Source organism: Salmo salar, chromosome ssa08, assembly GCF_905237065.1.
Source record: "Salmo salar chromosome ssa08, Ssal_v3.1, whole genome shotgun sequence".
Classification (NCBI taxonomy): domain Eukaryota; kingdom Metazoa; phylum Chordata; class Actinopteri; order Salmoniformes; family Salmonidae; genus Salmo; species Salmo salar.
In genome coordinates this window covers 22,117,446-22,131,047 of record NC_059449.1, presented here as the reverse complement: position 1 = coordinate 22,131,047, position 13,602 = coordinate 22,117,446, and the positions used below count along the sequence as shown (strand labels likewise).

Below are 13,602 nucleotides of genomic sequence, written 5' to 3'. Positions count from 1 at the left end.
TTTTGGTTTACTTTCATTGTAATGAAATGTGTATCCTTGTAATGTAACAGACGTATTTGGGACACTGAACAAACTGAACGCAAGCATGCAGGGGAAATACATAAACATTCTACAGATGAGTGACCAAATCAATGGATTCAGAGGAAAGATTTCTTATTGAAGAGAAATCCGTTGGACTGTGATCCTGGATCGGTTGACATGTCGGTAAGTGAAATCGAACAGCTGATTGAGCTGTCATGTGACCGAATGCTGCAGACAACGCATTCATGGGTCACTATGGAGGAATTTTGGTTCCTGACTCAAACGGAATACGCTGCCGTCTCCCTCCGAGCATTAAAACTCATGGTATCTGTGTGAAGCTGGATTCAGTGCTCTCGTTTGCATTAAAACCAAACATTCGTCCAGGTTGGATGTTACAGCAGAGATGAGGTGCACACTGTCAACCGCACCCCCTGACTTTGAGAAGCTCCAACGCGACATGCATCAAGCCACACCCATCTCATTAGTGGTGGTAAGATAAGAGACATCACGTCAGACTCATTTGCAATTGACTGTCATAGCCCCACATTACAAGTATGTGATGGTGAGTTGAGAAGACAATCAGAAATACTGTTAGAATGTTTTGCAATTGACTGCGATAGCCCCAAATAAAAAAGTAAACATTGGCTGTTAATTACATTTTAGTTTTTTATGGTTGGGGTCGCAATCATTTTTTTAAATCAAAATGTGGTCCAGCATTACAGTATTTAAAGGATTTGAACTGCCTCTGCTTGCTTTAACTTTATCCAAAGTACAGTGTAAAACGCTTATTATTGTGGAGTATTTATAACCCCAAAAACATTTAATTGATATATTTTGTGGCGTGGTGGAAACAATTGAACGGCGGCAAAGCGATGTTGCTAAATGAATATAGAGGAAACACTTAATATTTGTTACATTACAAATACTACTTTTGTTGTGACGTTTGTTTTTAACTTATTTCTTCCCATATCAAAAGGAATTGCAAACCGGCCTTTTCTAATTTTTCATCTACTATTCTACTTTTTCCTCCTGTAATATATTTATGGAGTTAAACTGTAGCCCTGACAATAATGTATTTTTCCTTAGTACTTCCTGCTCCAGACCAGCTGACTGTTGACTCAGTGGACACCACATCAGCTGCTTTTAGCTGGAGCCAGCCACCAGGATTGGATCAAACCCAACATCATTACCAGATCTCCTACCGCTGTCCAGGGACAGAACCACACATCACTACCACGTCTTCACCCAGCATCACTCTCTCTGACCTGAAACCGTCTACTGAATACTCAGTCACTGTCTGCACTGTGCTGGAAAATGGGGAGCAAAGTCAACTTGTGTTAACAACCCTCACCACAACAAGTAAGGAAGTACTCTAGTAAATTATCAGGTTTGTTGTCTAACTTTGACTAGTTATCAAAATGACTCAAATGTAAATGAACTAATCATAATGGACGTGTCAACATGGGATGTAAAGGTACAGTATCTTCCCTGATGAGAAATACATTCACCTCCAACATGTGGCAACCTTGTTAAAGATGATCAAAAAATACTATAAAATATATAATCCAAATACTGAGCTATATTTTATGATCATAAAATTGGAAAATTATATGATTTTATACTATTGTTCAGATTGTTTAACAACTATTAGATTTTTTAAAAGATAAGTGCTAAAATTATCGGCACGCCTGTTTTCAATACTTTGTGTACATTCTCCCTGCGAGGATAACAGCACTTAGCCTTTTTCTATAATGTTTAATGAGATAGAACACATTGTGAGGGATCTTAGACCATTCCTCCATGTAGATTTTTTCCAGGTCCTTGACATCATTCATTCTGCGATTATGGACTGCCCTCTTCAATTCAAACGACAGGTTTTCAATGTGGTTCAAGTTCGGATAAAGAGATGGCTATGGCAAAATGTTAATTTTGTGGTCAATTACCATTTAGATTTTGATGTGTGCTTGGGGTCATTGTCTTGCTGGAAGATCCATTTGCAGGGAAGTGTCGTCCTCCTAGTAACCAGGCAACCAGTTTTTTTGCAAAAATGTCCTCTTATTTGGTAGAGTTCAACACTCTGTTTACTATTTTTTTATTTATTTCTTATCTTTATTTAACTAGGTAAGTCAGTTAAGACCAAAAAATGGTTACAAAAAACCCCCATCAAACTACTACCATACTTCTATTAATAAATGTTTTACTGGTAGCGGGATACCTTCAGACAATTCTTGTGAAGCTTGTGGTAGTCGTAGAAACAAACAAACAAACAACATGTATGTGCCCAAACTGTTTGGACGCTACAGACAGAAGTTGACTAGTTATCAAAATGGCTCTTAACAATAATGTATTTTCTCTCAGTAATCCCTGCTCCTGACCAGCTGACTGTTGACTCAGTAGACACCACATCAGCTGCTGTTAGCTGGAACCAGCCACCAGGATTCGACCAAACCCAACATCATTACCAGATCTCCTACCACTGTCCAGGGACAGAACCACACATCACTACCACATCTTCACACAGCATCACTCTCTCTGACCTGCAAGGTGGTACTCAGTACTCTGTCTCTGTCTGCACTGTGCTGGAAAATAGAAAGCAAAGTCAACTGGTGTCAACAACCCTCACCACAGGTAAGAAAGTACCCTTCAAATGTAGTTAACTTTGAGTAGTTATCAAGATGACAGAAATAAACTAAACATCATGGATGTGTCAGCATGGGATGTTAATGTGCAGTATCTTACTTGATGAGACTTAAGTACTTAAGTATTATTTTTGGTGTAAACATTTATATAACTTAGACTTGTTATATAGACATCTCAAGACATCAGTCAGGAAGTTGTTATCAATGACTCTAATGTAAGTGAACTAATCATCATGGATGTGCCAGCATGGGGTTTTTATTCCTGATGAGAAATGTATGATGGTGAATTCCCGAGGCCTCAAAATGCAGTTTGGTGCTGAAATCAATACACTTTCAAAAAAGGTTGAAGCTAGAGGTATCACTTTTCTTGCATGGGCAGTGCCTCAATCCACCGTATCCGCTTATGTCAGCCTTCCGGATCTGCGGTGGAAAGTGGCAGACCTAAGGATGTGTTTTTCACACCAGGAGACATCCCTAAAAGCGATGGTGTTCCTTTATCCAAAGTACAGCGTAAAACACTTGTTATTGTGGAGAGTACAGTTGAAGTCGGATGTTTACATACACTTAGGTTTGAGTCATTAAAACTTGTTTTTTAACCACTTCACAAATTTCTTGTTAACAAACTATTGTTTTGGCAAGTCGGTTTGGACATCTACTTTGTGCATGACAATTTTTCAACAATTGTTTACAGACAGATTATTTCACTTATAATTCACTGTATCACAATTCCAGTGGGTCAGAAGTTTACATACACTGGAAAATTCCAGAAAATGATGTCATGGCTTTAGAAGCTTCTGATAGGCTAATTGACTTCATGTGAGTCAATTGGAATTGTACCTGTGGTTGTATTTCAAGGCCTACCTTCAAACTCAGTGCCTCTTTGCTTGACATCAAGGGAAAATCAAAAGAAGTCAGCCAAGACCTCAGAAAAATAATTGTAGACCTCCACAAGTCTGGTTCATCCTTGGGAGCAATTTCCAAACGCCTGAAGGTACCACGTTCATCTGTACAAACAATAGTACGCAAGTATAAACACCATGGGACCACACAGCCGTCATACCACTCAGGAAGGAGACGCGTTCTGTCTCCTAGAGATGAACGTACTTTGGTGCGAAAAGTGCAAATCAATCCCAGAACAACAGCAAAGGACCTTGTGAAGATGCTGGAGGAAACAGGTACAAAAGTATCTATATCCACAGTAAAACGAGTCCTATATCGACATAACCTGAAAGGACGCTCAGCAAGGAAGAAGCTACTGCTCCAAAACTGCCATAAAAAAGACAGACTACAGTTTGCAACTGCACATGGGCACAAAGATCGTACTTTTTGGAGAAATGTCCTCTGGTCTGATGAAACAAAAATAGAACTGTTTGGCCATAATGACCATCGTTATGTTTGGAGGAAACGGGGACGCTTGCAAGCTGAAGAACACCATCCCAACCGTGAAGCACAGTGGTGGCAGCATCATGTTGTGGGGGTGCTTTGCTGCAGGAGGGACTGGTGCACTTCACAAAATAGATGGCATCATAAGGGAGGAAAATGATGTGCATATACAGTATATTGAAGCAACATCTCAAGACATCAGTCAGGAAGTTAAAGCTTGGTCGCAAATGGGTCTTCCAAATGGACAATGACCCCAAGCATACTTCCAAAGTTGTGGCAAAATGGTTTAAGGACAACAAAGTCAAGGTATTGGAGTGGCCATCACAAAGCCATGACCTCAATCCTATATAAAATTTGTGTGCAGAACTGATAAAGCGTGTGCGAGCAAGGAGGCCTAGAAACCTGATTCAGTTACACCAGCTCTGTCAGGAGAAATGGGCCAAAATTTCCCCAATTTATTGTGGGAAGCTTGTGGAAGGCTACCCGAAACGTTTGACCCAAGTTAAACAATTTAAGGCAATGCTACCAAATACTAATTGAGTGAATGTAAACTTCTGACCCACTGGGAATGTGATGAAAGAAATAAAAGCTGAAATAAATCATTCTCTCTACTATTATTCGGACTTTTCACATTCTTAAAATAAAGTGGTGATCCTAACTGAGCTAAGACAGGGAATTTTTACTAGGATTAAATGTCAGGAATTGTGAAAAACTGAGTTTAAATGTATTTGGCTAAGGTGTATGTAAACTTCTGACTTCAACTGTATGCAAGACATACACAATCTGTCACGGCTGTCTGAGAATGGGACCAAAGTGCAGCGTGTGTATCGTTCCACATTTTATTTTCACTGTGAAACTATGCAAGATACACAAATAAACTAATGAACAAAAACAAACCGTGACGAAGAGGTGCAACATACACCAACTCAAAAACAATCTCCCACAAACCCAGGTGGGAAAAACAACTACTTAAGTATGATCTCCAATTAGAGACAACGATGACCAGCTGCCTCTAATTGGAGCTCATCCCAAAAAACAACAACATAGAAAACAAAAACTAGAACATAACAACATAGAAAATCTAAACTAGACAAAACCCCCTGTCACGCCTTGACCTACTCTATCATAGAAAATAACAGCTTTCTATGGTCAGGACGTGACACAACGAAGACATTGTTTTTTTTAATTAATTTTGTATAATTTTGCTTTCACTTTGAAATGTGGAGTAGGTTGTGCAGATCGGTAGGATTTAAAAAAAATGTACTCCTTTTTGCCGTGTGACTTCTGTTTTTAGCTTCTTTCTTCTCACATCAAAAGGAATTGCATTCTTTTCTACTTTAACTACTATTCTACTTTTTGTCCTGTAATATATTTCTGAAGTTAAACTGTAGCACTAACAATAAATGTATTTTCCCTTAGTACTGCCTGCTCCGGATCAGCTGACTGTTGACTCAGTAGACACCACATCAGCTGCTGTTAGCTGGAACCAGCCACCAGGATTGGACCAATCCCAACACCATTACCAGATCTCCTATCGCTGTCCAAGGACAGAACCACACATCACTACCACATCTTCACACAGCATCACTCTATCTGACCTGCAATGTGGCACTCAGTACTCTGTCACTGTCTGCACTGTGCTGGAAAATGAAACGCAAAGTCAACTGGTGTCAACAACCCTCACCACAAGTAAGGCGTTACCCGACTTAAGTATTATCTCTTGTGTCAAATAAATTAAGCTTTGACTTGTAATCAAAATGACTATGGTGAATGAACTAATCATAATGGAAGTGTCAGCAGTTAGGGCTGTCCCCAAATAAAAAAAATCCTGGATGACCACGTCTATTCTTTCGACCAATCGATTGGTTGAACATTTCAAAAATGAATGTTTTTCCATATTTAGACATATAAATAAGTGTTTTAATCAAATCAAATATGTGACCCGTTTCAGGAAACTAGGTGTATGTCATGGGTCACTACTTTACAGGAGAGCCGTTTGGACGTAAACTTTTTTTTAAATCAAAATGTGTTTTTTTTGCAAAAATACCTTCTCAAACATGTGAACTTTCATGTGCTTAATAACAAACTTGTATGCCTTCTGTAAATACGAATACGAGCCTAGTTGATTTAGCCAGAGAAAAAGCAGGCAACCTTCCTGCTAGCCATGATTGACTGAGATAATGAGTGGGCTGGACATGCCGAGAGATGAGTTTGGATTGGTCTGCCATATAGCACGCTTCCGTCTATTTGAGCTGGTCAGTATGTCTAGGTAATTCTGTCTAACGCAGCTTTAAAAAAAATATTGTGTAGTAAAACCGCATAAACCTAATGCAAAGTTAAAGTGTACTGTTAGCTATCTAACGTTACGTGTATGCTTTCCACTTTCTGGAGGACCGAGTTTTGAAATCAGTGGAATTCGAATATGATTTCTTAATTTTTTTTATTTCACCTTTATTTAACCAGGTAGGCTAGTTGAGAACAAGCTCTCATTTACAACTGCGACCTGGCCAAGATAAAGCAAAGCAGTGCGACACAAACAACAGCACAGAGTTACACATGGAATAAATAGACATACAGTCAATAATACAGTAGAAAAAGTCTATATGCAGTGTGTGCAAATGAGGTAAGATAAGGGAGGTAAGGCAATAAATAGGACATAGTGGCAAAGTAATTACAATATAGCAATTAAACACTGGAGTGATAAATGTGCAGAAGATGAATGTGCAAGTAGAGATACTGGGGTGCAAAGGAGCAAAATAAATAAATAAATAAATAACAGTATGGGGATGAGGTAGTTGGATGGGCTATTTACAGATGGGCTATGTACAGGTGAAGTGATCTGTGAGCTGCTCTGACAGCTGGTGCTTAAAGTTAGTGAGGGAGATATGAGTCTCCAGCTTCAGTGATTCTTGCAGTTCGTTCCAGTCATTGGCAGCAGAGAACTGGAAGGAAAGGCGGCCAAAGGAGGAATTGGCTTTGGGGGTGACCAGTAAAATATACCTGCTGGAGCGCATGCTACAGGTTGGTGCTGCTATGGTGACTAGTGAGCTGAGATAAGGCGGGGCTTTACCTAGCCAAGACTTGTAGATGACCTGGAGCCAGTGGATTTGGCGACGGATATGAAGCGAGGGCCAGCCAACGAGAGCGTACAGGTCACAGTGGTGGGTAGTATATGGGGCTTTGGTGACAGAACGGATGGCACTGTGATATACTGCATCCAATTTGTTGAGTAGAGTATTGGAGGCTATTTTGTAAATGACATCGCTGAAGTCAAGGATTGGTAGGATAGTCAGTTTTACGAGGGTATGTTTGGCAGCATGAGTGAAGGATGCTTTGTTGCGAAATAGGAAGCCGATTCTAGATTTCATTTTGGATTGGAGATGCTTAATGTGAGTCTGGAAGGAGAGTTTACAGTCTAACACCTAGGTATTTATAGTTGTCCACATATTCTAAGTCAGAACCGTCTAGACTAGTGATGCTGGATGGGCAGGCAGGTGCGGGCAGTGATCGGTTGAAGAGCATGCATTTAGTTTTACTTGCATTTAAGAGCAGTTGGAGGCCACGGAAGGAGAGTTGTATGGCATTGAAGCTCGTCTGGAGGTTAGTTAACAGTGTCCAAAGAAGGGCCAGAAGTATACCGAATGGTGTCGTCTGCGTAGAGGTGGATCAGAGAATCACCAGCAGCAAGGGCGACATCATTGATGTATACAGAGAAGAGAGTCGGCCTGAGAAATTAACCCTGTTGCACCCCCATAGAGACTGCCAGAGGTCCGGACAACAGGCCTTCCGATTTGACACACTGAACTCTATCTGAGAAGTAGTTGGTGAACCAGGCGAGGCAGTCATTTGAGAAACCAAGACTGTTGAGTCTGCCGATAAGAATGTGGGGATTGACAGAGTCGAAAGCCTTGGCCAGGTCGATGAATATGGCTGCACATTATTGTCTCTTATCGATGGCGGTTATGATATCGTTTAGGACCTTGAGCGTGGCTGAGGTGCACCCATGACCAGCCCGGAAACCAGATTGCATAGCGGAGAAGGTATGGTGGGATTCGAAATGTTCGGTGATCTGTTTGTTAACTTGGCTTTCAAAGACCTTAAAAAAGCAGGGTAGGATGGATATAGGTCTGTAGCAGTTTGAGTCTGGAGTGTCTCCCCTTTTGAAGAGGGGGATGACCGCGGCAGCTTTCCAATCTTTGGGGATCTCAGACGATACGAAAGAGAGGTTGAACAGGCTAGTAATAGGGGTTGCAACAATTTCGGCAGAGAATTTTAGCAGGAGAGGCACCAGATTGTCTAGCCCGGCTGATTTGAAGGGGTCCAGATTTTGCAGCTCTTTCAGAACATCAGCTATCTGGATTTGGGTGAAGGAGAATTGGGGGAGGCTTTGGCAAGTTGCTGTGGGGGGTGCAGGGCTGTTGACCGGGGTAGGGGTAGCAAAGTGGAAAGCATGGCCAGCCGTAGAAAAATGCTTATTGAAATTCTCAATTATCGTGATTTGTCGGTGGTAACAGTGTTTCCTAGCCTCAGTGCAGTGGGCAGCTGGAAGGAGGTGCTCTTATTGTCCATGGACTTTATAGTGTCCCAGAACTTTTTTGAGTTTGTGCTACAGGATGCAAATTTCTGTTTGAAAAAGCTAGCCTTTGCTTTCCTAACTGCCTGTGTATATTGGTTCCTAACTTCCCTGAAAAGTTGCATATCACAGGGGCTATTTGATGCTAATGCAGTACGCCACAAAATGTTTTTGAATGGGGCATTCTTATTTAAGATGGTGAGGAAAGCACTTTTAAAGAATAACCAGGCATCCTCTACTGACGTGATGAGGTCAGTATCCTTCCAGGATACCCGGGCCAGGTTGATTAGAAAGGCCTGCTCGCTGAAGTGTTTTAAGGAGCGTTTGACAGTGATGAGGGGTGGTCATTTGACCACAGACCCGTTACAGATGCAGGCAATGAGGCAGTGATCGCTGAGATCTTGGTTGAAGACAGCAAAGTTGTATTTGGAGGGCAAGTTGGTTAGGATGATATCTATGAGGGTGCCAGTGTTTATGGATTTGGGGTTGTACCTGGTAGGTCCATTGATAATTTGTGTGAGATTGAGGGCATCAAGTTTAGATTGTAGGATGGCCGGGGTGTTAAGCATGTCTCAGTTTAGGTCACCTAACAGCACGAGCTCTGAAGATAGATGGGGGGCAATCAATTCACATATGGTGTCCAGGGCACAGCTGGGGGCAGAGGGTGGTCTATAGTAAGCGGCAACAGTGAGAGACTTGTTTCTGGAAAGGTAGCTTAGTAGATGGAGAAAACTCTGGATTACATCTTCAAACTAAAGGACAACCATGGCATCCGACAAGAGCCGCATCCATCCATTATGTATACGGGTAAGATAGTCTAGCTAGCTACATTTTCATATATTACACATTTCTAATTTTGACAGAAAGTGTTTTCATTTCAAGTTAAATTGTACTGTTAGCTAGCTAGCTAATGTTAGCTGGCTGGCTCGCTAGCTAACGTTATGTGTATGATCTTATAATTTGTATCTCTTAGGCACTAGTTATAGCCTAATGAAGGGCTATCTAACATTGAACCTGGTTGGTTCATGCAGGGTGGGTTGGGATTATGGTTTATTGTTTACCTAGCTAGCTAGCTACATGTCTTATCGAAAGACTCACGTCTGAATGTGCCAGAGCGCAGAATAACTGATGAATTTACGAACGCTCAACACCCGTTGAATATGGCCTGTGCCAGTAAAGGTCTGCAAAAAGCATAATTAAATTGTTGCTAGCAGCACAGTTACAGTCACCAATGCTCTGGATAACATGAAAACAGCCTAACCAGCTCTGCTAGGGCGAGTAAAATGGTCAGAGTGGAGCGTTCTCTCATTATGTGTCTGGAAGTAGCTAGCAAGCTAGTCAATGTTAGCCAGTTAGCTAGTGTGCTTGACTGCCGTTGTGAGGTCAGAACGTTCGGGTCAACCCTACTCATCGGCCAGAGCGTCCATTATGCGCTTTGAACGCTCTAAGATCGAAATGCTCTGAATTTATGAACGGACATTCTGACAGCATAGTTGCAGTCACCAATACTCTGGAAAGCCAAACCAGCTCTGCTAGGGCGAGTAGTGTTCAGTGAGCTGTTCACTCATTTGTGTCTGGAAGTAGCTAGCAAGTTAGCTTGGATACTTGACTGCTGTTGTTAGTACAGAACGCTTGGATCAACCCTTAAAGAGATGGGTGGGGCTAAAGCTTCAGAGGGTGTGAACGATTCTGAATGGGTGTAGACAAAGAAGGGCTCTCCAGTAGTAGTGCCAAAACATTCAAAGGCCATTTTCTCAAAAATGAGTTTACAAGTTTATCAACTATCAAAGTAAAATTACTTTCCCATTGTTTCTCAACTGTAGTGTATTATATACCTTTTTTGTAGCTCTGAGTCTCTACTTTTATCCAATATAAAAAACACAATTACAAATTTTGCTACATAAGACTGATTTGAGTCGGTCAGTCACATATATGCAGTGAGCTTGTCTGAAGCTTTAAGCGCACTGTTTGATGAAATAATGAAGACACACAAATGACTGGAGGCAGTCTGACCGCATTGATTTGATTGTGCCAGGCGGGCTCAGACTTGCTGTGTTAAAATAAATGACATTGAGTGACTGTGTGGCTAGCACCCATTGTCTCGCTCTCCTCCCTGCTGCAGCGACCACCACAGAACATCAACAGTGTTTGTCGTGCTGTCTTTGTTGCTGAAGCTGCAACATAATTACATCCATTTCTGACCGAAAAGTTCTGTCACTGAAATCCTTCATTTGCTTAAGAAATACATTCCCTATTTCCTCAACCCTGGCTCTCTTTACGTGACACATGTATGCACCGCATGCACGTGACCAATAGAGCCTGACCTATAGCATATAATCACATCAATAAATTGGTTATAACAAACCCTGAACACCATAACACAGTTGACAGCAAAATGGTTTCAGAGGACGTGACAAATAAACTCTAAATGGGGGAATATTTATTGCTTGCTCAGGAGGTAAAGGGGAAGTCAGATGTGTGGAATAAATTTGAAATACTGGAAATCAAGAAAAACGAGGTAAGGAGCAAGCGCTGTGGCTGTCACGATTTCCGCCAAAGTCGGTTCCTCTCCTTGTTTGGGTGGCGCTCGGCGGTCGGCGTCGCCGGTCTACTAGCCATCGCCGATCCATTTTTCCTTTTAGTTTGGTTTTGCCCTGTTTTCTCATGCCTGTTTTGCATTCACTTTATTGTTTCCTGTATTTAAACCCTTTGTTCCCCCCATGGTTTTGTGCGGGATTGTTTGTTGTTCAGTTTGGTTTGATGGCTGTGTTTTCAACCGGTGCTATGTGTACCCGTGCGTAATTGTTACGTTATGTTTATTTGGTCAAGTGTAATTGTTACCTTGTACCTTTTCCTGAGTAAAGTTACATTGCTCACTCATTCTGCTCTCCTGCGCCTGACTTCATGCACCAGCTACACTCACCCTTCTGACAGTGGCCTTATTATGCGTGCCAAACAGGTGCTGTTAGATTGCAATATAATTTCTCTGATCGTTTGGAACACTGTGAACAACACTAAATAAGTTATAAGCATACCAGAGAGTCTGTTGGAAAAAAAAATTTAAAGCCTTTTTTACAGAAAAGACTAAAACCAGTCGCATACATTCGTGAATGCAATTTTCTAATTTAAACAGTTTATTTATTGTTTACGCTAATTAATCAAGGTCGCGTTGTTATTTTATTTTAAAACAAAAGTTATTGATTGCATTTCAGATCACGAAGGACCAGTATGCTGTGTGATGACATGAACAAATGAATGATTGATTGATACAGTACTGTAGCTTACATAAGTATTGAAATAAAGGCCTAAGTAATTTACTGTATTAAGACTAAGCAGGATGCGCTCTTAGGCCTACAGCTAGATGGTTGTTATACAAAGCTGCTATACTAAGCCTACTAATGATAATAACAAAACAATGAGCCCAGTCAATCCTCCATGACAACAACATAAACATAAACAACAGAGTAGGCTAATAAGTTGTTCGTTTTTAGGTTATGCTCAGGTAAAACAATTTCACAAATCTATATTTGTATATTGGCTTGGTCCTCACGGAATCAGTAGGCTATTAAACAAACACTCAAACAGGCAACAGAATAGGATCTGTCTTATTTCTGTAGATATATATGGATGATTTATAAAGCTAGGCACATTTAACCGTTAAGCTCCTGAATAGAGACGTAATTAAGTTGAGGTTTCCTCTCTCACTTTTCTTCGACAATTAAGGCAAGCGCTGTTTTCTCATCTCCTAACTCTGCTGCTGCCTCCACCACATTGTTGTCAACACCAATATGTTGGTTAAGTTTGCTATTATGCACATAGCAACATGGTCTAGGAAAAGGCACCAATTCAACAACACACTGGTATGTTTCAGGACAGCGGACAGCGATCGCTATCCAACACGGGAGAAAGTGTATCTGTTCTAAAATAATATTATTTGTATGAGTGTTGCACCATTGCTCCTATGTAATATGACCATATACAATTTCAGTAGTACATATCTTAGAGTGATGGACTGTGCCATCCCCACTGCCTCCCCAATGGATCAGTCCACTCAGACAGGCGCAAATCAGACAGGGGTCTTGTACATCATGATATTATATTTTTTTTTTGGGGGGGGGTTGCTACTGATCGACTAAAGAAATCTTGGTCGACCAACAGTCTATCGACCAAACAGTCAACTAACTCGGGACAGCCCTAGTCAGCATGGGATGTAAAGGTACAGGTTATTTCCTGTAAATAAACTCACCAAAAAAAGAAACATCCTCTCACTTAACATGTGTAAATATTTGTATGAACATAACAAGATTTAACAACTGAGACATTAACTGAACAAGTTCCACAGACATGTGACTAACAAATTGAATAATGTGTCCCTGAACAAAGGGGGGGGGGGTCAAAATCTAAAGTAACAGTCAGTATCTGGTGTGGCCACCAGCTGCATTAAGTACTGCAGTGCATCTCCAAGGCACCTGCAAGTTCCCGGACATTTCTCTCACCCTCCGATCCAACAGGTCCCAGACGTGCTCTATGGGATTGAGATCCGGGCTTTTCGCTCGCCATGGCAGAACACTGACATTCCTGTCTTGCAGGAAATCACAACAGAACGAGCAGTATGGCTGGTGGCATTGTCATGCTGGAGGGTCATGTCAGGATGAGCCTGCAGGAAGGGTACCACATGAGGGAGGAGGATGTCTTCCCTGTAATGCACAGTGTTGAGATTGCCTGCAAAGACAACAAGCTCAGTCCGATGATGCTGTGACACACCGCCCCAGACCATGACGGACCATCCACCTCCAAATCGATCCCGCTCCAGAGTACAGGCCTCAGTGTAACTCTCATTCCTTCGACGATAAACGTGAATCCGACCATCACTCCTGGTGAGACAAAACCACGACTCGTCAGTGAAGAGCACTTTTTGGGCATCTTTCTTTTGGTGTTTTTCAGAGTCAGTAGAAAGACCTATTTCGTGTCCTAAGTTTTCATCAC

At 41.5% G+C, this 13,602-nt stretch overlaps 1 protein-coding gene across 2 annotated transcripts in view; it reads left to right on the top strand.

Annotated features, from left to right (window-relative positions):
• Positions 1-13,602, top strand: part of LOC106598885 (interferon-induced very large GTPase 1) — a 157,144-nt gene that overhangs the window by 130,499 nt on the left and 13,043 nt on the right. For both annotated transcript variants that reach the window (XM_045722990.1, XM_045722991.1), the window contains 3 exons: positions 1,108-1,380; positions 2,380-2,649; positions 5,463-5,732. In XM_045722990.1, the coding sequence (XP_045578946.1) occupies positions 1,108-1,380; positions 2,380-2,649; positions 5,463-5,732 (813 nt within the window). The remainder of the gene's footprint in view (positions 1-1,107; positions 1,381-2,379; positions 2,650-5,462; positions 5,733-13,602) is intronic.